Source organism: Phyllostomus discolor, chromosome 3, assembly GCF_004126475.2.
Source record: "Phyllostomus discolor isolate MPI-MPIP mPhyDis1 chromosome 3, mPhyDis1.pri.v3, whole genome shotgun sequence".
Classification (NCBI taxonomy): Eukaryota; Metazoa; Chordata; class Mammalia; order Chiroptera; family Phyllostomidae; genus Phyllostomus; species Phyllostomus discolor.
In genome coordinates, this window is record NC_040905.2 from 52,410,007 (window position 1) to 52,435,821 (window position 25,815).

At 37.7% G+C, this 25,815-nt stretch overlaps 1 protein-coding gene across 2 annotated transcripts in view; it reads right to left on the reverse strand.

The window, feature by feature from the left end:
• HAPLN1 (hyaluronan and proteoglycan link protein 1) overlaps nt 1-25,815 on the reverse strand; it is a 69,933-nt gene that overhangs the window by 20,424 nt on the left and 23,694 nt on the right. For both annotated transcript variants that reach the window (XM_036020497.1, XM_028522702.2), the window contains exon 2: nt 7,730-7,854. In XM_036020497.1, the coding sequence (XP_035876390.1) occupies nt 7,730-7,829 (100 nt within the window). In that variant the 5' untranslated portion in view covers nt 7,830-7,854. The remainder of the gene's footprint in view (nt 1-7,729; nt 7,855-25,815) is intronic.

The following is a 25,815-nucleotide window of genomic DNA, read 5'->3' on the forward strand; positions in this document are numbered from 1 at the left end:
CATCCAACAACCGACCCTTGACACAGTCAGGTTGGATGAGATGCGTCTGCACAGCAGAGGTGGCTGTGGCTGGGTCTCCTGTCTATCTCTTCCTGTATGCTTGTCCCTATTAGCATCAGGTGGTGAGATTTTTGGACACCTGTGCTTTATAACAAAAAACTCTGCACGATGCCTCTGATTCTGCATGAAATGACTTGCTGACTACTAACTAGATACCCCTAGCAACCCTAATGTTGCCTGTTTCCCTCACCTGGGAAGTTAAGGACAAAATTAAACTATGGGCAGACCAACTGCCAGAATGCTGAAGGAAGCCATTGCTAGGACTGTTTCAGGAGTCACCATTCAAAAGCTTAAGATTTATTAGAACCACTGCCTTTCCCGTGCCCTGGGCAGGAGCAGTTATTGATGGGACCAGTAAATGGAGGAGGAAGAAGTTTTAATTTAAATATAATAATCTTAGTACATAGAAACATAATATGCCCCCCCATATGTAGTTAATAGATCTAGGTAAAAAATCATTTATTTAATTTAGACAATCTAACTTCTATAAACAATAATTAATTTTTAAATCACTCCTTATACCCCTTTGATTTAGGCCAATCTATAGAAATTTAGTAGATATTTAATTATAATCAGTATTTGAAAGTCTGTGCTCGTATGGCTTCGTTGGCTATCTGGTTAATGACCCTCTTGGTCAAGTAACCTTTGTTTAATATGGTTGATCTGTGGGACTTCCTGTACTTTTCGGTTATTTCTTTGTTTAACATGATTCATCTGTAAAACCTTCTGTGTTTTTAGAAGTTATTTTTATGGTAGCCATTTCTGTTTTAATAATCATATTATGTATTGAATATTGTATAATCTCCCCTATAAAAATAAAGATTGATTTTTCTCAGTGAGTCAGTCAGGTCTAGAGAGCCTGGCTGTCCTCTGGCACCTCATCCGGTGTCTTGTTTCACCTGAGCCATTCCTCCTTTGGGGACTTGGAGACCCACCGAAGCTGGACCCCGGAAGGTTGATTTTATACTTATATATGGTTAATGTCTTCACTTAGCATCAAAGACATCAAAATAATACTGTCACAGTCAATCCTGAAGGCAAAAGGGATCCTGTGATTCATTATTTAATAAACAATTATGAATTGACAGCATTCAATGTGCCAAGTATTAAGTTTCGTGCTGAAAACAAAATGAAAGGTAAGTCAAACAGAAATGCTCAGGTGTGCAAGGCTGTGGGAGTGGAAAGGGCACTGCAGTCCTGAGAGCACTGGAAATGAGAAGGACAACCCCCTTTCCAAAGCAGGAACCATCTCCCACTGATGTTGTCCAATGGGAATACAGGCTGAAGAATAGCTCATCTTTAAATTTTTCAACAGACACTAGAAATGCAGATTTTAATGCAAAAATTCCCTATTTTAAGATGTTTGCAAATAACTTAGATGTAAAAAAAATATATGAGAAAAAATGGCCACACTTCAATGATGAGAAGTCAGACTTGGGAAGCATTTGCATCTGGGAACCTGTGCCTTCTCCTTTCCACACCTGTTGGTGTTGAGGATCTCTAAATCTCAGGCCAAGGTTGGCTCCTTGCCCTCATCTGCACTGCCTTCTTTCTCAGGTGACTTCATCTAGTCCTATGGCTATAAATACCACTATGTACTAATGATTCCAAAACTTCCTTGTACTACACTTTTTTCCTGGACACCAAACTTAGTAAATCCAACTACCGGCCAGTCATGTATTGGACGTCAAATAGTTAACTGAAGTCCCCCCTGACCCAGCCCTGCCCAAATCTGTTCTCCCAATCTTCCTCAATTTAGTTTCTGCTTCCATCATCTATCCATTTGTTCAAGCCAAAATCTAGGAGGTGTGTTTACTGTGTTTCTTCCCCCTGTTCTCTACATCCAAGTGCTGCTGTCTGTACCTGCATTTCCCCTCAGCTGGATCACCTTCATCTGCTACCATCCTGGTCTACAGCACTGTGGTTTCTCACCCAATTACCTCAAGACCCTCCTAAAATTCCCCTTACCTTTACTCACTTGATCCACCATAATCCACTGTTCACTGTGGTCTTTTGTACATGTAAATCAAACCACATTGTCCCCTTGCTCTAACCCTTTTAACCATTTTCAGAATAAAATCTGAACTCTGTACTCTAAACCAAACACAAAGCACTAGGGTCTCACTCCAGCCTACTTTTCCAGTCTTGTCTGAAACCACACCCTGTCCAATGACAGGCTGCAGCTCCTTCAGCTTCCTTCTGGCTTGAAAACATGTTTATTCCCATCTCAGAGAATTCTTCCTCTTTCTCCCTGCAATGCTCTATCCCTGGCTTTTGATGTGACTGGTTCCTGCTCCTTGTCTATTTCTCAGCTAGGTTCATCCCACAAGCCCCTTGGGGCTCTCTCACAGCATTTGCCCCTTAAAACACTTGTATATTTATTGTTTATATGTTCATTTATTTTTATTTGTTCAATTATGTGTGCAGGCCAAATAAATAGTTGTTAAGAGGCTGAAGCTCAAGAAGCTTGGTTTTGGAGTATGCTTTGTCTCCAACGTATTCTGGGCAGTCCATAAAGATGGTCACTTTATCTGTTAAAATTATTTTATCCTTTAAACTTAGGTTTCTGTTTACATAGAACCATCTCACTGAAGTATTGACATCTAATTAACTTTTTTAGTATTTTAAGCTAATTAGGACAGTGTGATAAAAGAAAAAGTGAAGCAAAGACACAAAAATAATCATATGCAGACTTTGGAAATTTAAACCCTGTCAGCTTACAAGAAAGAAAGAATTGATAAAAATACATGGAATTTGATCCTGGACTTATTTAATGCACATGTACTGATCACCTACTATGTGCCAGATACTGATTTAGGTGGCTGGGATACATCAGCTATCCCTGCCCTGGTGGGGCTGACCTATGTTCTTGTGGCAGAGATGCACAGAAACGATTACTTGAAAATAAAGTTAACAGCCAGTTCTACAGAGAAAAAGAAACAAAGATGTGAGAAAACTCAGAGTCCAGAAAAAGGGGGAAGTGCAGTAGTCAGGCAAAATTCCTTAAACTGAGAAATAAGCCCAAATTGGAAGAAGGGTAGGAGATTAGCTGAGGGAAACTGTTCCTCATTAGCCATGCAATCTGGGGCAAGAAACAAAATCTCTGGGTCTTGATTTCTTCATTTGTACAATGGCATATTGATCTAGATGTTGCACACTAAAGTCCTTTTAAGTTCTTAAATTCTGTAAACCAGGGGTTTCCAACCCGTGGACTTTTTGCTCATCAGTTTTCATTAGTGTTTGTGTATTTAATGTGTGGCCCAAGACAACTCTTCCTCTTCCAGCATGGCCCAGAGACACCAAAAGTTTGGACAGCCCTTCTGTAAACTATGGTTTAACTTTTGTCAGTGTTAGAATGAAGGCAGTCATCAAATTAGTGTTCATTAAGCCTATGCGATGTGTCATTGTGTTGCTAAATGCCATGGATGCCACGGGATTTAAGAAATGCTCATTATGATAGCAATAATTTGGATGTATCCCACTATATTCATTCACTTATTTAACAAACTACATATTACATATTACTAAAATACATATTAAACACCTACTATGTGCTAGGCACTGCTGTATAGCTACGGTGTTACAAAGTTGACAATCCGATGAGGAAAGAGAGCCATTTTAACACAAAGTAAGACATTCTAACCTGGAACAGAGGAGTAGGTTGAGATGCACAGAACAGAGAAATTAACCCACTGGGTGGGGAGTGCCCACTTCTGCCAGGGGTTCTACATATGCATTCTTTTTTCTACCCATAGAGATATACTTCTGACATTTCTTTCTTTAAAAATTATTGTTTTATCTTTGAGAAAATGACAATAAATCTTACTTATTAAATAGAAGGGAAAAAAATTTCTATTAGTCTTATTTTTTTAATTTAAAAGAATAACATTTAGCTTATCTGTGTTCACCTTGTAAGCATAATAAAGGAAAACTACTTAAGTTTTGAAAGCTTCTGTTTTTTACAAGGAAAGTAAAAATATCAGGTAATGTTTAATACTATTGGGGACATTTTAAATTGTGAAACTAAAGAGAAGAATGAAGGCAATTTATAAAATGTTTAGTTCATTAGAACTACAGTTCTGTTAACAAATACATTTGAGAAGCATGAGCGTTTCCACCAGCCTTTGTGTTTCCTTTCCCAGGTCAGCGAGGAAGTAACAAACGTGACAACAATAACCGCCTTCTACTGGAAGCCAATTGTGTGCCAGGCTCAGTAGTAAGCACTTGTCCAAATAGTATCTAATGTAATCTTACAAAGCTCTGTGGAATAAACAGTGACTATGCTCAATTTTATAGATAAGGGAACTAAGATTTGAAGAGATTAATTGCCTAAGTCCAAAGCCACGTGGCATTAGGGGAAAAACTCTTGAACTTGTCTTCAGAAGACTTGCACTTGAACACCAGAGACAGGAAGCATTGGTTCTCTAACCTGAATAAGGTCAAGCAGTTATGTATTTAGTATAATTATTACTATTTTGCTTTTTATGCTGCTTAATGAGCAAATGGTCATATAATTTCTCTGCTATCTATGTAAATGTCTTCTTAAACATTGTGTTTTTTTTTAAAAAGTATATCTATTATCTCTGAACCTCTACATGTAATTAAAAGTCTACAGAAAGAACTTTTGGACCTGGTCCAAATATTTTTAAAAATACACTTTTGTGTGACTTGGTACTCCATATAAAATTCTTCCTAATGGTCTCAAGTTTCAAAGGATTCAGAGGCTGTTTGACTAGGCATATCATGAAACAAGAGATGTAATGCATAAGTTGAGAATGTTATAAGACAGTATTAACAGCAGCTCTTTCTTCCTGCATCTATATTTGAAGAAATTACTATCCCCTACATCGGGGACAGTGTATGATATACAACCTAATATCTTAATTGAACATTTTAGCCTACTCAATGGACAAGTAAAGCTCACTTTCTTATGTAACCAAATTGCTTCAATAATATAATTAAAAAATAAATTAGTACATGTGCATTTTTTTATCTAAGGCTGTGTCTTCATGGGAAGCTGGGAGAGTTTTCTTTTTTATAACTGGAAAAATGCTTTTCACCAGAAACCCTTTGCACAGGGATCTACACTCACATTTTCTTTCCCAATAATCTCACTTGGAAAAAAAAAGAACAGATTAAATGTTTCTGTGTCCATATATCTATAGACACTCCCACAACAAAACTGTGAGGAAGCCTTCAGAAAAATCATCAGGTAACTCCTGCATGAGACTCAAGATCACACTATCAAGGAACTTAGCACTGAACCAAGGCAGCTGAGGAGAACTGGAGAATCCTGTGCACATTTTCCTGGGGTGCTTTAGGCCTGCCCACTTAAGAGTATAAGCGTAGAGGTTTAATGAAAAGTGGGAGGTAGAAACGGTGTTTTTGCAGTGATGTGAATTTTGAACAATTTTCTATTACCAAGGAAAGCTTGTATTGCTTATCAGCACAATTCAGGAACCTGAGAGTCAGATTCACTAAATCATCTGACCGCGAAATTCTTATAAAATTTTATGAGGGTTTCAGCTTCTTTAAACTTCATCTGGGCCATGCTTGATAAACAAAAGTTTAAATACGGTAAAATAATCTTATTTAAAGTAAGTAATGCAGGTTATCTGCATTAGTGATTACTATGTTGTGTGATTTATTTTTGCATATGAAAGACAACCGGAAATTCCGTCAGACTGCCTGGAAATGTTTCTCTGAAGGACTGAAGAATGTGAGCGTTCAACCTAAATGCTGTCATAAAGGGAGAAGAAAACTTTTTATTAGCTGGAAAGTAACAAGAACAGGTATTTGGAGCAATTTTAAAACAAATTAAGACTTGTGGACCTAGCCAGCATCATAACCCTGATCCAAATCCCATTTTAGTATTAACTTCCTTAGGCAAAATTCTGGCCTTGTGGTTTTATTACTTGAAAGCTATGAGTAACTTTCTAAGAATATCAATTTACAATTAAAATGAAGTGAACTATTGAGTTATTTCTTTTAAAAATGCTAGATAGTGTATGCATAATCTGGGTATTCTGATACCTCATGCCAGAAATTCCTCCGCATTCTACTCCAACAGAGTGTAAGGGAATGGAAAGGCTGGAGCCATAGAAGTTTTCCCTATTGACAAAACTTAAATCTGACTTAAAGGCTCCCCAAGAGTAATTTTTAAAATGTTAATACACTTCCAAAATAATATTTTCATACTCTGGGTGCAACTTAGACTAAATGGTTATACATAGTTCATGATATAACAGGCATTTGTCTAATAATAACTTGAAATCACAGCTAAAGTTTATTTTAAATCAGCTTTAAAACTGCTATCCTTAATAATGAGTAAGCATTAAACTTTGGCTGAATTGAGTTCTGTGACTAGATGTTAAAAAGATGTTATTTCTCATCAGTAAAAGACTTATGGACATGGACAACAGTATGGTGGTTGCTGCAGGAAGGGGGTTACGATGGGTCTAAATGGAAAAAATACAATAAAGATCAAATTTAAAAAAGATATCTGCATATGTAAATATAGTGTTTGGGAAACAGCTTTGATTCTTCTACTGTACACATTTAAAAAACAGCTGAGTCAGCAGCTTGTATAGTAAAATTTATGATTGTGTAATTCCTTTTCATGGTCCAACAGTGAAAAACACAAAGCTGTTGGAAGCAAAAAGAGCTGAGAGAGATGTATCTAAAACAGCTAGCTATCGTCAAATCAGAATTCTATTTGGGTAGTCATAATACACACAGGAAAATGCTTCCAGCCAGACTTACACTGTCATTTGACCTTCACAAGTCATACTTTTCAACAGTGGATGCAGTTTTCTGAGACTACACTTTTGACCTTGAAGATATAACTTGATGTTTCATATCTCTTAGCAAACTTATAATGCCTCTGGTCCCCAGACTGAGTTCACCTAAAATTAATAGCATCATACGTATAAACTGTTAAACTATGTAATACTTCTTTTAATTATTTAGCACACAAGGGCAAAGAGAGAAGCTAAAGCTCCTTTAGAACTATCATTTCCTAATTGCATAAGTCTCTTAGCTTTCCTAGTACAGGATGTCCCTCATCTGAGGCTGGGACTGAGCAAAACGCTGCATTGTACTGCAGCCCCAAATCTTGCTACAGCTCTAAGGCTTAGGAATCAGCTGAGCTGAAAAGACATATGCAGAGGCAAAGTGTTGGTCTATTGGAACTAAATATTTACCAAAGGAGATTATAACAGGGTAAGTTGCTTTTTCCTCAGCCTTAGCTTGCCTGACTTTTATTTTCACATTGTTTTTCCTAAAATGATTACTTTAATAGCATGACCTTACATTGTAAGTTTTACTTCCTATTTCTCCCCGCAACCCCAACCCCATTGCCTTGCATTTAAATAAACTTTAAGCCCTCTGTTCTACTTAAAAGAGATCAACTGTACTAAAAAGCCTTGAGTAATTGCATCAACTCCCTGTAGTGGGACATTCATAAGTCATTCCACTTTAATTGTCCCCAATTCTTAACTCTACTGTAATGCTATAGCATTCAAAAGCCAGGGAACATGTTCACCAATTAGCAGAAAGGACAAGAGAGTCAATGCAGCAGAACTAAAATGAAGAAACACTAACCAAGCATCTCAACTCTAAGTAACTCGAAATTCATTTGACTTTCATAAGAGAACCTGTGTTTTCTTACCTTGGATGTGAATAACTCTGCCATGATCTAAGGTATAGTTGTCTGAAGGATGATCAGCCCAGCAGACTGAAATCAGCACCAGAAGAAGTAGGCTCTTCATCTTTATAGCCCAAGACTCTTCTTCACTGTGAGAGCATCACATACAAAGAGGCTTGTGAGATTTGGAACCCTTTGGAGTGTTGCACTGCACAACTTATTACCGCCTTATCATCATAGAATGGGTCTGTAAAAATATTTAACCCAATCTGTCCAGAAAGTTTTGTAGCTGTCTTTGGGAGCTGAAGACTGCAGCTTTGAACAATCCCAGTTTCGTTTATGTAGCCAGAGTCCAAATAGTGTTTAACTCTATCTTTGCAGAATTGTAAAATTTAAGATAGTATAGTTTTGATAACAGAGTTATAGCAAGGTGCAAAGACGTGTGGCAAGGATATAATAGAGTTTTAAAAATTGTTTAAACCTCTTAATTTGAAGTATAAGATAATTACACAAATTTTATGTATCTATATATAGATATTTATCAGCCAGTCTAATTAGGAACAGAATGTTAAACAAGGGCAAATAAAGAATATTTGCGTGAAAGTTAACATCATCATTCATTTTCCATGTGGCTTCCAAAGCAGTTTAGATTTGCTTGTTCTAAAAGGACAAATAAAAAGGACAAAAAAAAAAAGACTGATTAAACAGAAGCAGCACATTCGTTACACATTCACTTACCATCTTAAATACTGCTTGGGTCTATGGTGAATAGTTGAAAATTATGGACAAACTAGGTTAGAGTTGTACCTCCTACCACTGCAGTCATCCTGATTGATTTTTCATTCATTTCCACCTAGAATGCTGACGCACCAACTTTGAGTGCCAGGTAGGGTCTCTGCAGTCAGCAGAGCCACGCCGCAGGGAAAGTCCCTGCCAGCCTCACAGTGCAATTAGGCAAATGAAGAGCTGAAGCAGACGGTGAGGAGCAGCTCTGGTCCTAAGTGAGAGAGGCAGAGCCATCACTCGGCTGTCCTTTACTGCAAGACCGACTGATAAAAGGGGACAGCACCTACCCCTCAAACTTCGTCACTGGAAGGAGCAAAAAGTCATTCCAAGTGATTGATACAAACCTTCTGACCTTTGCAGTTTCTGCCCAGTAAGAGTTTCAGTGTGGTTGCTCTGTTTCAATGTGGAATCTGAGGCAAATATTAACAAGGGCTTTCTTTTTCTCTCATGCACACAGCAGCCTTCACAATACTTGGCTATTTTTAAAACTGAAATTGCACAGTACTGGCTTCTCACACTAATTTGTTTTTTCCAGGAAAGCCTGACTCCCTGGAATACTTATTAAAGAGCTCTGAGTCTGTTCCTGGAGGTCCTCGCCAGCCAGCTTCTACTCCAGAGCCGAACGCACTATTTGCTCTATTTCTCCACATCCCCTGCGCCTCTCTGGGGACCACAACACCTGCCTGCACTCTTCTCCCCTCTAAACATTGGCAGTACTGTGATGCCTATGGCTTCAGTTTTTCATGTTTCCTTTAACCCCTTTCTTCTTCTTCATTATGCCACAGAAAGATGGTGGATGAGCAAAGTGAGGAACTTTTCCAGAAAACGAAGTGTCGCCTTCAAAATTCTACCTGATACACTTATCATATTTTCAGAAGTTCACTACTGGCTTGTTCCTCTGAGGACTTTTTTGAAATGGTTATTTTTTCATGGTATTGACTTTTGACCATGGAATACTCTTAACAAAGATTTCCTGTTTTGATCCCAGAATATGCTTTCGGTGAACAAATATACTAAAGGTGACCATTTTGGAATTTAGAATATAATAGGGACAATTATATACACAAACATAAAATAATGGGTGAACCAGCACAAATTTATAATTCTCCTTTAGTTCCAGACCAAACTATTAAAAATTATACCACCAAGGGCTCATTTCATTCAGTTAAGTTATTTAATTCTCTAAGGACCAAATTACATATGCAAATGTGGGGTTATAAATAACAATAATCCTGAATGTTAGCTGAATGTTTTGACTGAATGTCTACTACTTGCCAAGTGTTATCCATGCTAAGCTCTGTGCATACAATGCTTCATGCAATCTCTGCAATAACACTGTGCGACAAATATTTTCAATTTTGCAGTTTCTTGCTGAAGGTCACGCATCTAGTAAGTGGCAAAGCTTGTATTTGCTTTCAAACAAAAGCAACACCTACTTTGAATTGTCCTTATATTTCCAAAAAAAGAAACTTTGTATTTGTTTTGTTGCCTTTTTAAATTTAGGCTTTTTAACTTGAAGCTACTATGATCTTAAAACTCTGACTTGTGTTATACATGAATATAAGCTTTTCCCCCCAAGACTTACATAAAAGAAGCCAGATGGCATTTTGCTTACCATGAGTGCTCACCGCCTTGTTTATGACACCACCCTGGTGCCATGGACACTTCCTTGGTGGGTCATGTGTGTGTATATACATGTGCACTCTCACAAACACCATCTTCAATTTTAAAAAAGCTGAGTACATTGCACGACTTCGTGGTCTGTGATTAGAATAGAAGCATCTTTTCTGTGAACACCTCCAAGGACCTCACTGCCATTAGCACCCTACAGGTAGGATAGAGTGGACATCATCTTTGCCACTCTGGCAGTATAACGACGGTCTCACTAAAATGTCTATAACTAGAAAAGTGAATTTTAAGGACACAATCTTCAGGTCTGTCAGCGAAGTACGCACAGGGCACCACCCTAGTGTGGTGACTAGTGTGGTGACTGAGGTTCTTGAGAACAAGGGCAGTGTCAGAGGTCTGTGCACCAGCCTTCAGAGAAAAAGGATGCCGAATCTTGCTTATTTGCATTTTGTAATGATGTCTTCTCTGAATATCTAGGTATGTTTGGCAAAAAAATTTAGTTTTTGATATGAGTAAGATTTAGGACATTTTGGGGACTTTCATCCCACCAGCCTTGATCCAGCACTCTTAATTCGATTACAACTCATACACTGACGATCTCTTTTTGCAGCCCATCCAGCCTTGAAGCAGTGACACCAGGGCCAGCTTCACAGTGAGTTCAAATAGAAATGTCCATATTCGTAGTCAAAGACATGGCAGACTGTATTTTTACAGTTCAGCTTTGGTGATAATTGAACTGCTATTTGGAAGCGAGATACTTTGGACAACATAAAGTCTAATAGTTTGATGGATAGAAATTAAGACATATTAATTAATACCAAAAGTCTAACACCAAAGTGGCCAAATAATGTTATTCCTTAAACATCTACTATTTAACATTATTACATGAGGCAATGGATACATAAATCCAGGTGGAAGGCATCCACACAACTTTTTGTGCCTGCAGAGCTAATGTCATCTATTTCTTCTGCCTCTACTTTATGCTTGGCAATTGAAGTAGTATGTTAGTAGACACCTGTCAGAATGGTGAGGTCCCACCATGGGAAGGGAAGAGCTTGGAATCTTGGCAGTGTTCCCCTGAGCCAGCACTATCTGCCCCTTTACTGATGTCCTGTGTACCTCGAGGAATGCCACCAGGTCCCGTAGCCAGCTCTCATGACTCCTTCAAGGCCTCGCTTACACAAGCTAGGTGCCTCCCCTCATTCCTCTCTCACCAGCTTGTCAGTGTGTAGCACCGATTGTAGCCCTGTTTGTGCCAGACATCTGTGAGTTCAAGTCTGAATGCTCTTCTCACTGCACGCCCGGCACCCAGCACTGTACTGTGTCCGGAGAGGAGGACTGAATGGAAAAGGGACCTGAGAAAGCCAGTTACATGGAATAAGTAAGCCAAAACTGAGGGGATATTTTACTTCATTTAAAGATTACCTGTGTTGTTGTGTGGAGGATGATGAAGAGCTACTTTTTTCTCCATGGAGAGCATAATGACATAAACCTGTTTCAGCTCAGCACTTGACATTTAGTTTAAGAATTATGAGAATCAATTTAGAGGTTTCTGAACATTTTATTTTATTTTATTTTTTTAATTGTTGTTAAAGCACAGTTGTCTCCATTTCTCCCCCACCACTCTCCCCCGGCTACCTCTCCCCTACCCCCACCACCTACCCTCAGTCCTACTCTCCTTTGGCTTTGTCCACGGGTCCTATATACATGTTTCTTGAGGACCCTTCCCCTTCTTTCCCATTTCTCCTCCCCCTCCCCCTCCCCTTTGGTTACTATGACTTTGTTCTTTATTTCCATGTCTCTAGTTGTATTTTGTTTGCTTGCTTGTTTTTGAATGAACAAAGAAACCATAAAATCTCAAACCAAAGAATCTTTTTGATGAAATTATTTTCAAATAGACTGAAACTTCTCTTTGATATCTTGTAAGTCTGATCTATTTACGGTCAGAAGAGGGTTCATGATCACCATTTTCTAAAAGCTGGTCAGTGGTGCAGTGAAATGGGTGCAAAATGTACTTTTGTCATTGGGTTAAATTAACTCAATTTAAAAAATTGTTTTCATTTTCTGAAGTTACTTTTCTTGCCATTTTGCTGTTAGAAAGACCTTTATTTTATAAAATTATAAATGTTAGACTTTTCAAGTTGTAGATTATTTTATCCTTACTTAACATTTTTTAATGGGTCATCAATTGTTTTGTTGTTGGTGGTGAGCTTTGTTTTCTGTTTTGGCTCTACATATAGGAAAAATACAGAAGTCAGGCCATTGACCCAAATGATGGCAAAAAACCTTAGACTAATGGTGCATTCGAATTGTTCAGTGTGTGCAGGTATAGTACATCTGGTTCTTTTCTTAAGTCCCAAGATTCACTGCATATAATGGTGAAGAATGCAGACCTGCCTGGAATATACCCAATGCTCAAGAGTAAAACCATAACTGAAAAAAACATTCTTTGTTCAACTATACAACAGTAATTCCCCTCAGGGAGCGAGTTTGTATATACTTCAAGTGAACATAGCATTCTCCCTGTCATTTTTCATTGTTCTACCAAAAAAACAAGCTACTGAAGAAACTGAAGGGCATTTGTGATGTCCTGAATGAGATGTGCAGCCACAGACCTCGTGGTGACCTCCTACTCTGGCCCCAGGTCCTTGCCCTTGGCATGACCCTTTGGCAACCTGGTAAATGGAAAAAGTCCTAAATCAGGAAGAAGAAAACATGAATTCAACTCTATATCTCATCTCTACTATATCAAGTCTCAATTTCTCCACCTACAAAATAGTAATAATTATAACAACAACAACAACAGCAGCAGCAATAATAAATTCTTTTTATGGTGAGAAGTGTTTTTGAAAAAGTATAAAAACTAGACAAACTATTGTTCATGAGCTGACATAACTCACCTCAAACCCAATTAATTTTTATGGGTAAACACAAGAAAAAGGGCACACTGAAGATATAGAGCACACTCACACTCAGAGGAGGTGAGTTCCAAAAGTTCATTGTGTGGAATGAGGCAGGGGCTGAAACAAAGTATGGGTCCTGGTGCAGCAGTAGGGGCATCATGGGGAAACTTGTTTAGGAAAGCAAATTCTTGGGTCCCACCCCACATCTCCTGAATCTGAAACTGGGGTGGGACCCAGGCATGGGTGGTTCACAAGCCCCGCCGTTCCTCCCGGTGAGTCTGACAGGCTCAAATTTAGGAACCACTGGTCTAGGCCAGAACAGCTATACCAGATGTTCTTCACTGCAGTTGGACTTCAGAGAGTCGATAAATCCCTGGCAGTACTGTTTGCCTGTGTTCATTTCCCTTCTCTAATTTTCTGTTTTTCTACAGTGTGCACGTGTTTGTATTTAGTGTTACATTAAAACACTAGAAAGTAATGCACACAGCATGTTAGTTATTTTCCTAAAATATCAGGCAAATGGATACTTTTATAAACTTTTCATAATGTTGCTATGTTTATAAAATTAAAAAGACAGAAAACTATGTGATTCAATTTGGAATAATTCCCATCCAAAAATGGCTAACAATTTAAAAAATATATTTGACATTAAAAAAGATTATTTACCATGATTTATATTCTCTGAATTTGGAAAGACTGTCATGTTACTAAAACAATTTTAGATACTTCCTGAGAGAGTCTCTGGACTTTTGATGTCTGATTCTGAGGTTCCCGCAAAGCATCAGCTCTGGACCCATTGCTCCTCCCTGAAAACAACGTGGTTTCCCTTACAGGCTCACTGTCAAAGGGTGTCACCTGGACAGGAATAGAGTGAAAAATAGAAGGAGGCATAGGAGATATAAAGAGAGGTATGTAAGGAGGAAGTAAAGGTCACTCAGCAATAAGAAGGGTGATAAAAAAGTAGCAAAGAGATAATAAAGGGAATATTTGGCACACTGTCTCTGAGTTTGAGGAAATAAAAATGCAACAAGGAAATGAATATTGTATTGTGATTTCCAGGTCCAAGAATTTCTAAAGATGGCTTCCCTAGGAATAAGATTTGTAGTAAAGCCTACAATTACTGCTGAAGGAAGGTCTAAGTACACCTTAGCCACCTGTATGGAAACTGTTTAGGTTTAGAGCAAACCATTTTAAAATGACCACGTTGTTGTAGATGTTTCTACTATTTACTTGTGGTTTCTTTCCTAATTAAAAGTCTCAGCCTTGGCTGGTATGGCTCTGTGGATTGGGTGCCAGCCTGTGAACCAAAAGGTCACAGGTTTGATTCCCAGTCAGGATGCATGCCTGTGTTGCAGGACAGGTCCCCAGTTGAGGGCATGTGAGAGGCAACCAATCAATATATATCTTACACATTGATATTTATCTCTCTCTTTTTCCCTATCTCTAAAAGTAAATAAATAAAAAAAAACACATTGTGTGGGTTTTTTAAAAAATAAAACAAAAAGTCTCAGAAATCTCAACAAGTCATGGATTTAGGCTGTGCAGATGAAACTTGAGATGCTGCATCTAAGACCCTTATGACTCTCAGATTAAGCTGCACTTTAAAATTTATGAATCATTTCTTTTTCTCTTCCTCCTCTGTGTTTTGTAATTAGCCTGTTTTTTCCATCCCCCCTAAAATTATCTATCCTTCTTCTTTTCTCCTGTTTTTCTTTTATATTTCCATTTTGTTATTCATTATCTACAAATCTGACTCATCCACTCTTCACTTTTTCTCACTTCTTTTCCCTATGTTGTGTTACATTTTTTGCATTTTTGATATTTGACACGATCACATGACTTATCCAAACCAGGGCACCAGGCGAACAGGAGAACTATCTACAATGAGGTGGGAAAACAGTGACGTGTGAATTAGCGCTGTCTCAGCTAGATGGGGAGGTGTGGAATTTGTGTAATGGAAGAAAGGCAGAATTTAGTTCCATTTCTTTTTCTGCCACTTTCTAGTTTTGGACCATGGGAGAAGCCACTCAACTGCTTCATGTTCAAGTTTTCCACCCATCAGTTGGAATAACTGGTTACAAATGTCGAAGCCTTACACATATTAGTTACTATTATTATTGGAGATACCAGGCCCTCCTTTCTACTTTACTGCATTTTAGGACTGTCCTCCTCAACACAAAAATTCATGGATTTTTAAAGGGATGATAACAGTAATGCTTGTTTAAAGAGCACTTCAATTCACTTACTGCTTTTGGTTGGTTATCCTTCGCCAGCTCTCCCTTAGAGAATGTTGGGAGTTTAGAGGAAACTCTGCAACCCTACACTTAATCAAAGCACATTTGCTCAAGCTGTTCATTAGCCTATGTGAACCCATTTTGCACAGTTCTTGAGTCAGGGGCTCAGCTTCTCTGAAACCAGCTTTATTAAAGGGTTCCTCACTGGTTTTGTTTGAATATCTAGGGCACAGGTGGCAAACACAAGGCCTGTGGGCTGAATCCGGCTCTCTACATTGTTTTATCAGCCCAGCACCTTGTTTCTACCCAGCGGCAGCACTGAGCTCTTGCTTAACTGTTAAGGACTAGTCACATGCATACAGTCCTAAAATTACATTCGGTCCTTCGAAGGCAACCACGGGACTGATGTGGTGGTCCCCGCTGAAAATGAGTCTGACACCCCTGACTAGGGTGTGAGGGGAAAGCAGTGCGTATACATACTAATAAGTGCAGGACTTACTGGGACTTTCTTTTTGTTTCTGAGTAACTAAGAGTCTGACACTGCTGAATGCATAAATAAATGAAACACATATAGCAGGATTTTGACACTCTTAGGTTAAAAACTATGTGACACCTTACCCTAAAAGTGATACTTAAGAGTTGTAAACATTTCATTCAACATTTATTTGCAAATGATACCTTCATTTGGAATTGCATTCTCCAACCCAGTTCACATGGAGTTTGGGAATGAAATTTATAGATATAATAGATATAGTAATGCAAATTTATTGTATATGTCATTTGACTCATTTTTACACTATTAAGAGAGTTAGCAGAGTAAATTACGCCTCTCCAATCTTGTGGTATGTCTTCTTCAACCAGGAATCTCTCCATATGGGATAATACTAGTGGCCAGGTAGTTGTCAAAATCTACTCATATGAGAGGAAAGAAAGAATATAAGTTGTAACTATAGGAAAAATTAACTTTCTTGTTGTGTGTTTGTAGTGCCTTTTGTATATGTAGCTATATCGTACGGGTGAGACTGGGTATATACACAGAAACACCAATTCATTCTGACATAACTATATAAAAATGTTTTTTATTGGGCAGTCACTAAGACTCTCTTTGCAGGCCACACTGAAAAAATTCCAGACTTGCTTTCAATATATTACAATATTCTAGTTCTAACTTTAGTGGATAATTCACAATCTGTTGGAGAAAAAATACGGCATGATAGCTAGACAAGACTTATGATCTCAAAGCCTCAGAGTGCAGCAGAAGTCAGTGCAGTAGTCTTAGTAAGTTACTCTGAGCTCTGGCTGTATATTATCTGCAGGTGTTCTCATTATGCACTCAAAAATTTTTCAGTGAAATGAGACTTCTCAGTTTCTAGGGTCAGGAGGGGAGCTGTATCCTACAATTAATAGTCTGGCTCATAAACAGATAGTTGTTAGTGGAGGAAGTAAATAAATACATGTTAGGCAATACATTTTGATGATAATGGAGACATTAAAAAAATAAAACTTTTAGCTTCTCTTGTATTTATCCTTGAGGACTTTATTCTATTTTTGATGCCTTAAGAATTATAAAATTACCACAAAACATTAAAAATAAAATATAGCCAATATAAATATTACAATGCTATATGTTTTAAAATACATCCTTCATGGAATAAAAAAATATATATTTTCTGTCATTACACATAAAAAATCATCAAAAATCAAAGCACCTTATGAACTGTTCTGAAAAGATGATTAGTCTGTCAGAATATAAATTAGCAATGCTGCCACTTTTCAGACAATCTCATGATTTCTTTATAGTTTAATATGCTAACTGCTATCACAGTGTGTTAGCATTATAATAATGATTGCATTATGGGGATAAGTCTGCATGCTAGATGTAACTTTGACTAAAATTAAAATTTCAAAAAAATTTTCTTTGTTTCTGGCCTAATGTCAGTTTCACAGACAAACTCTAGCAAACTCGAGCAAAACACTCAAAGGAGTATGCTTTTTAGGCATGCTTGTATAGGAAGGATGTCATCTTATAGATTCATTCTTTCTTGATTCCATGATCAAAACATTATATCAAATTATATTAAATTGTACTTTACAATTCTTTCTTAATGTATGAAATCAAGTAGCTCATTGTCATTATCAGTAATACCAAATGATTTTTAAACACTGACAAGGAATTTGACACTAAATTAAGAACTCTAAAATGGTAGACATACTTCCTCGTGAATTGAAATTCAAATAGAACTTAAACATAGTCATTTCAAAGAAATCTGAAGACCCTTTTAGTTGAGAATGAGTGGTAAAGTTTTTTTATTTCAAACGTTATAAAAGTATGCATATATATACAAATATTGAGAACTTAGATTGCTATCTCATTGTTTCCTTACTAACAAATAGCAAATCCCAAAGAAAAGAAAGCAAATAAAATAAAACAACTTCCATTTTTATTACTCTTTTACATCATTTCAAAACTACAAACAATAACTCTTCATTTTTAAAGTGCAAATACAAATAACTCTGACAAGTATTAGGATTGCTTTAAAATGTAGGTTACATAAAAATGAGTTTAGAATCTAGCTCACATGTGGACAACTAAATGAATACAAACCTTAATTTTAGACTTTATAATATAAAACGAAAATTTCTAAAATAAAATATTTAGAAGTAAGGAGTATATAACTAGAAAACTGATCATAACATCAATTTCAATTAAATTACTTTCAGAAATATTTCTAATGGAGCTGACAAATCAATATCTTAAGACTCCATTTTATTTAAAATGTTAGCATTTCTTATAAAGTTCAAAGTTTCAACAGCTGTCATTTAAACCTTATATTAACACTGGATCTAAAAATAGAACTGCAGATCATCTACGGCAGCTTTGGTTGCATCAAGAACTCGACAGCAACGAGTTTTCTACATAATGCGAAAGCCAACTCTAAGCGCACCACCGTGCTCCGCCTGCAATCCTAAACTAGCTGACAAACAATGAGAATCTGGAAACTCACACACGCGTTAGAGGGTGATCAGACTCTGAGAAGGTGTAGAAAGGTTTTAAATATTATGTCAATTCTGAGTTTTTACTAAAGACTGATGGATGATTCGCTGAGGTATCTGATTGTACTAAATCATGATAAAAACCAAAATAAGTCCATTAATGATTTTTAGCAGCAACGGCTTCTCTCTCCTCTCTTCTTGATGCAGTCCCCACCTCTTCTGACTGTCATTTTTAAGCTATCATTCAGACCTGAAGCAGATTTACTATCGGTCCACATCTTGCATCAGAACGTGGTCTCATCAGAATTCATTTTATTGGCTTATGAGTGACAAAGCCTGTTGTAGCCCAAAAGACTGTGTCTACACAGCACAAAAAGGGAGACTCCAATACTCTCCAATTAACTTGGCAAATACTGGCAGATAAGCTAAGTTGAGCATCCAAATTGGCTTTGCGATGCAAGACTTAGACTGAGTATTTATTTAATAGGTTTCTAATTTATAGTAATCTGTGACAGTTTTTTTAAAGCTTTGAAAACTCAATAATCCTCATCTGTATCTTCTTTTACCTGAGGAATTTGTTTATTCTGAAAGCAACTAAGATCATTTGACCAACATTTTCCATAGGCACTGGAGCTCAGTCAGTCAGTCAGAACTGATGACTCTAGACTCCACAATTATCTACATAGTTTGCAACTTTTATAAAGGACAATGCCATTTAAAACTTTCATGTTATATAAGTATTGGGCTTGCCATTGATTCAGAACTAAATAATCATCTATGAACACAAAGCACAGAAAATTGGGCAGTATTCTCACAAGAAGTAGGGGAAAGTAGGTGCACCTAAAACTCAAAGGCTTTTCAATGTCTGAAATACCATAAAATCTCCACCCCCATCCTTCCCACAGACTCCTTTCCACCTGGCTCCAAGTTTCTACCATTAGACTTACCAATACAAAGTCCCCCAAGGCCTTTTTTTATTTGAAACTTGACCACAGTTTGGTAAAATATTAAGGAGAGCCTCAAGTCCATGCTAGAGAGAGTGGCAGAGTTCCTGGGTGGGTCCTGCCAATGTCAAGAGGAAAGACGCAACCATAAACACAAAGCTTTTCTCTTCCATAATTTTTAAACAAGAAATGGTCATTCATGAACAATTATATAAAAGACCCAAATTCTCACCCATGTTGGGCAAATAATGGCTGAAGTTTATCTGTGTACTAATGATCTTTGAATCAACTCTTTCACATTGTTAACTTTAGCAGTTAACGAAGATGTATTTATAAAAGCTGGGTGATGAAATGGAATCCTGAGAATATAGTCCCTAGAAAGCAAGAGGAATGGTAACATTGTACGTCTCCTCAAAAAAGGAACTGCTATTCAAAAATTGTAGGAAAAAACCTCACATAGATGGCTATCAGTCATCGCCCTCAGAATCTGGCAATAGCTGCCTACCCAAAAGTAATTTTTAGTGCACACAGTACTGCAAATGCTGAGAGAACCATGGACGATGTAAATACCATGATAAATATAATGTCAATGACTGATTCAGAGATTGGCTTCTAAAAAAGGGTGCTTTGATAGGTAATTGTTTAAAAGGTGAAAGTCCTTACCACTGAGAAGCAAGCAGAAGAGAACAAGGAAGAAGAGGAAGAGGGGGCAGGAGGGGAACAGAGAATTGGGGGAGAAGGGAAAGAGGGAGAAGTAGAAAAGGAAGACAAGGAAGATGAGGATGAGGAGATGGGGGAGGAGAAAGAAAATGCAGCATCTGGGCAGAGGAGGAACAGTGCTGCTTAGTGGAAATGAACACCTACAAAGTCAGCCAGCAGCAAAGCCATCAGAAGTGGGAGAGATGACTTGAAAGGCAGATATCAAAATAGAGAAAAATATCAGCCAGATAGGCTAAGTGAATAATCTGAACAGATGTAGGGAAAGAAAACCCAGCTTTACACATCTCAAGAGCTCCTAAATTATGTGCTATGTCACATGAAGCCATAATTCAAGTAATTATCCATTGAGCACCACTTTATGTCAGGCAAGCAGAAAAGGCTCAGTTTCAAATCCCAAAAGCAGTCACCCTTTTGGGAGGCTGCAAGCCCCAGAGCAAAACAGGATGCTAAGAGCACAGAGGCATAGTCAGGCTGATTAGAGAAGAAGAAGCATCTCTTCAGTATGCAGTGAGAATGACACCCCCTGGAGCTGTGCAAAGCAGTAGCCTTGGCAGGCACCTCACCCAGCCTGGAAGGAGACAGCAATGGTTTCACAAAGAAGATGATTGCTCAGCTGGACCTGCAAGATGAGAAGGAGATAGAGAGGAGGGGGCAGATACTGTTGTCTATTGGAGTGACACATGCAAATGATATGAGCTGTGAGAGGGCGCGTGTTGTATGACTGCATGTAGCTCCTCGTGATTGGAGAGTAGGGTAATCAGCATGGGCTGGCTGGAGACCAGGACGGTGCTAGCAGTTCTCCTAAACCAACTGCTACCACCACTGCATGTTATTTCCTTCTCTTTACAAACCTCACAGTAATACCCTAACAGTACCTCTGTGTTAGAGTGTATGACATAGAGTATTTTCTTAATCGTGTCATGTATACTCTGTTTATGGGGGAAGAGGAATGCAAGACTAACTGAAAAGGTGTCCATGTTTTTTTTAAAAGTAAAATGTAAACATTTCAAAATGTTACAGGTTATCTTTTAGTATTGGATTCTCAATCTTTAGAAAGGTCAGATTAATATAAATATTGGTATAAATTCAATGATCAGTGTAATCGTGGAACCCATCAAGAATTTAATACATCTTTATATTGAGTTATATCAAAAGGCTGTCAAGCCACATACTTTAAAGTGATTGTCGGAATATTTTATGAGATTTGAGAGCAGAATCCAGCCCACTGTGTAGCTCTGTAACCACTGGAACGCAAACTCCAAAAGGATAGAAACTGTGCCTCACAATATCCTCCCACCCACAGCAGGAGTTCAGGGGTGCTGGCTGCCCTGCAGGATCAATGGCAGTCCCCGTGTTGTATGATACACAACCCACACACCCATATGCTGTAGCCTCTATATATTAGACATACCACACACACACACACACACACACACACACACACACCTAATGAACAAATCATCACAATTCACACAAACACAGAAAACCGTCACATCATTTTCAAATGAATGACGGAGCACCCAAAAGTGTTTGATTTCATGCTAATGTTACAAAAGTTTAAACCACTTGAGGATATAAACCATATTTGATTAGCCTCTACAGTCCTGGCATCTAGTGAGTTTTCAGTGAGTATTCAATGAGTAAATAGAAGAGATTGTTATTTCTGTGCTTCTAAACACAGTTCATACAAGGGTGAACAAGAGTTAACTAAAGTAGTCGCTTCATAATTTTTTGATTGCTATGCCTCTTTCTGGCCTGCCTCAATCTCAGCCTGTCATGAGCAAATCTTGTAAATTTGCTGCTCATTTGAAAAGTGTAATCCACTCTGACATAAAAGGACCACTTTTGGCCAAGAGCATATGACTCCTATACCCTCCTGCAAGTGTTTCCATACACGTTCTTGAAGTCCATTTGCAGGAGAACATAGAGCATAAAAGCTTTTAAAAGGCACATGTTGCTACCTATCTACCTCCTTCCCTCCACCACTAATCTCCAGCCCATTTTATTGATAGAATACTCTCACACTGCTGGAAACAAACATAGCACAAGCCATTGCAGGCACAGTGTGAGTGGGATTGATTTTTCATCAACATTTCCTATTTCGTTTCTTGAAGAAATCTTGGAGATTGTTTGAAATTGTACTACTACCAATGGCAGAGTCAAAACAAAATCAGGGGCATAAAATACAGTCAAATGGGGAAAGGGAAGGAAAACAAGACTGGAGGCTGGATAATCTATCTCGTTTCCTCCTACTTACTAATTTAAAATTTGCTTAAGGATAGTGTCCTTTGATCCGCTCCTTGCATGATTATTTTCTCACTATCTTAGATTGGGAAGCTATGACAGATAAAAAGCAAAACAACAAACAAATAAATAAAAAAACAGCTGTTACTAGTGGTAAAAAGGTAGAAGGGGGAACAAGACCAGATTCTAATATAATGACGCTTTCCAAACTCTGCTTCTTTCCTGCTAAGCTTATGGAAATCTTCCCTAGCTTCGATGAGAGACAAAGAGTGTCCACTCCACATACTTTAATTCTCATCTGCATTGGTAATACTAATAGCAGCAATGAAATAGGAAGGCTTGATGTTGTTGGACTTCAGGTGATAATCTCTAGCAGTGAATGATTTCAGAGGTATCCATGTCACCTCTTCATTCTGCTAATGCTGACAGGAAAGTAAGGCATCAAACCCAGTGCAGACACGGGCACATGTCCCATCCCTCAGCCCACCTCTGCCGTTGGAGACCCAGTCAAACACGTGAACTTAGGAAAGCTTCCTGAGTCTGCACTGCTGGGCCAAAGGGTGGGAGAAGAGGGTAAAGCAGGTGGGGTGCAAAGTGACACAAAACAAAAGAAGGTGATTTAAATTTTGGGAAGTTCAAGGGCAGGCTAAGTTTATTTTTTCAACATCTGGAAGGGTGTGTTGTTTTTTTCATTCCTGCATTTCAAGGGAAGACTTTCATACTGTAAAAAAAAAAATGCCATTGCTGAAAAAAAATAATTGAAGAAGAGGAAATTAAAAACTTAAATTGGCTGTTTTAAAGTTAAGGTAGTTAAGGTGACAGCTATTTTTGGTATATAAACAAAAGAGGAAATGTACTTAAATTAGTATGTACAATATAATGGTATAAAAAATGGTAACTGGTCATTAAAAAACAGCAAAGAAAAATGACAATGATCTCATTGAATCATTAGCTTCAATGATGTGATCTACTTGAAATCAATTCTAATTTTTAAAAACTGCACAATTGGTGAATATTTTGTCTATATGTGGTGTGCGGCCTAAGGATGCATCTGTCTGTTGTTCCTCCCAATGAGAAGAAAAGCACTGGCCCTCAGTTGGAAACCTCTTGACCACAATGTGCATTTTTAATGGTAATTAATGAAGGTCTTTGCAAAATAACCCTGACAGAAAAAGCATAAATTTCTGTTTAGTCATATGCATAGTCAGAAGAGCTACTTACCAACATTGTATTTAAAGCATTTACTGAGCAATATTTTAGAGGCAAGTAAATAAAATACAACCCCTATCCCCAAAAATCTCTCACCATTATGGAATAACCAGAAAAAACCTCTTTAAACCCCATTGGATTGCATTGGTGTTACACTAATGTCATTAGATGTGTAACTTCCCCAACCAAGTCCGATTGCCTTAGAGCAATGGCCACTTTTTGTATTATCAGTCCTTGAATCTCCAGCACCCAGGCTGGAAGAATGTCCTCTTAGCTATTTAGCAAGTTGTATCTGTCAGTCTTAATGTTTGGAATACCATATTCTTTAACCTAAATAATGGAAAGAAAAAAAGAGAAAAAATATCAAAAGGATCAATTAACTTTTGTGTCTTTGGTGTTAGAATATCTAAATTCTGAAATGCATTTATATAGAATGTTCCCAATTACTGCTCTTCAACTGAAATATCAAAAGTCTGTTTTTATGCCCTTGGTTTCCTTCAGGTGCAAATATTGGATAAACAAGAAATCTAGGTCAAAAATAGGCCAAATGAGACCACCTAAATTTGCTCTCATATCCCTCTATTCCTTCCTTTGTTTTCCTTCATTCTTCTTTCCCTCTTTAGAACATGCTGATATCTGGACATTTTAGCTGCTGACAGATCTACCTTTCCTCGCTCCCACCTCAGACCTACTGTCCTTATTCAAGTGATAGCTCCTTTCTGACCCTCTCTTTCTTTGAAACCAACACTTCTCCTTTTTCTTTAGTCTTCCAATAATCTCTTGCTTCTGATTCAAAGGTTTGTCTTCCAGAGTGAATGTTTTAGGCAATGAGAGACAAGTTTTGTCCAAGAAGTCATCCCATTGGCCACTGAGACACACCATCCCCCTTGGCTGTCTGTTCTGAAACACGGGCTATATTTACTTCAATGTAGCAGCATAGTTTCTGCAATTCTTTATTTGGTTCTTTTCACAAGTTAAACTTCTGGTGCCCGCAATGGATCTGGCATGAGTTCATTGGCACAGTCCCCACTTTAAGAAATCCTTATTCTCAATTGTAAAATGAAGTTGCTTCAAAATACTAGTATAATTGGCCAATCAAATTCTCTCCAATAATTAAATGCACATGAAAAGCAAATGGTTGTTGACCTCCTTAGTGGGCACCCAGGATTTTTGGATAATTTCCTGGACTAGTGTTTGCCAAATGCAAATGCAGCTTCCAGTCTCTTTTTTAAGCTTTGAATAATGGGTATTTGAGGAAAGCTTGTTATAAGAGAGACAACAAGACAGACTGGAGAGACACTAACACTAAAAAAATGTGCATTCAGGACAATGGTGAACAGAGTAGGAAACTTTCATCTCTTTCTCCTTAAGTACAGTGAGGAATAGCTTCTAATAACTCCACTAATAAAGCCATAAGCCAAGAAAGCTAAGCTGCAGGCCATGACAGTATTTATTTGCCAGCTAATGCCCATTTGGTCAATAGCTGATGAAACTCACCAGCACCATGGGGAATTTTATTCAATGTTCTGTATTCAGGCTCAAGTACGATTCTTTGTACAGACATTGTATTTACACAGCCAAAAATGCCACTTAGAATGAGCTTGCCTGGAGGATTTGCAAAATCTACAATAAGCACATAGTCTGTCTTATTCAAATTTGCTCAGTCCACTAACCAGTCATTCCATTATTAGGTTCCTATTTGTAGGAGATTTTCCTTTTTCATGACAGATTTAATTTGACTATTCATCCTATTTAGGATGGGTGGATGGAGAGGGTTTGGGGTCACTAGATTTAATTAGAGCCAAAATTAAACATTCTAAACACCTACAGGTTGACTGTTTCCACTGTCAAACTGATACAGGCAGTATAGTAATAAAAATCCCAGTATGGGTATCTGAGGAGTAAGTACTACAAATACTGTCAGCATGGCCTACATTTCTCTGGAGGGGATGGCAGCCTCAATGGACATTTTTAAGGAGAGCAAAATGCAATTTTTTCTTTGACCAGAGAAAAAAAGGAAAAAGAAAAAAAGTCTCTGGAAAAAAATGGTGCATTAGAAGCAACTTCAACTAAGTATTTTGCCAAGAGCAAACTATTGTATAATGGAAGAATAATATCCAGAGAACACACAGGGTTGATTTCAGACCTAAAAGAGTCAAATGTGTGAACTAGGGCTAAGTAATGGTCATTTAAAAAAAATAGAAGGCATTTTGTATTTACTATATATCTCTAGATATTTTATATCTACTATATACTAAGTTTAATATACAGCGTATTAAGTATGTGTGGGTATGTACTATTTACATATTAAAAAGAAGCAACACATGTTCACACACACACGATTAATTAAATTTGGCTAATTCTAAGCCCAATTAATACACATATCTTTTAAATAAGTTTCTTCTACTGTATTTATATGGATTTTTTTCTTCTTAAAAGTCAGAGAT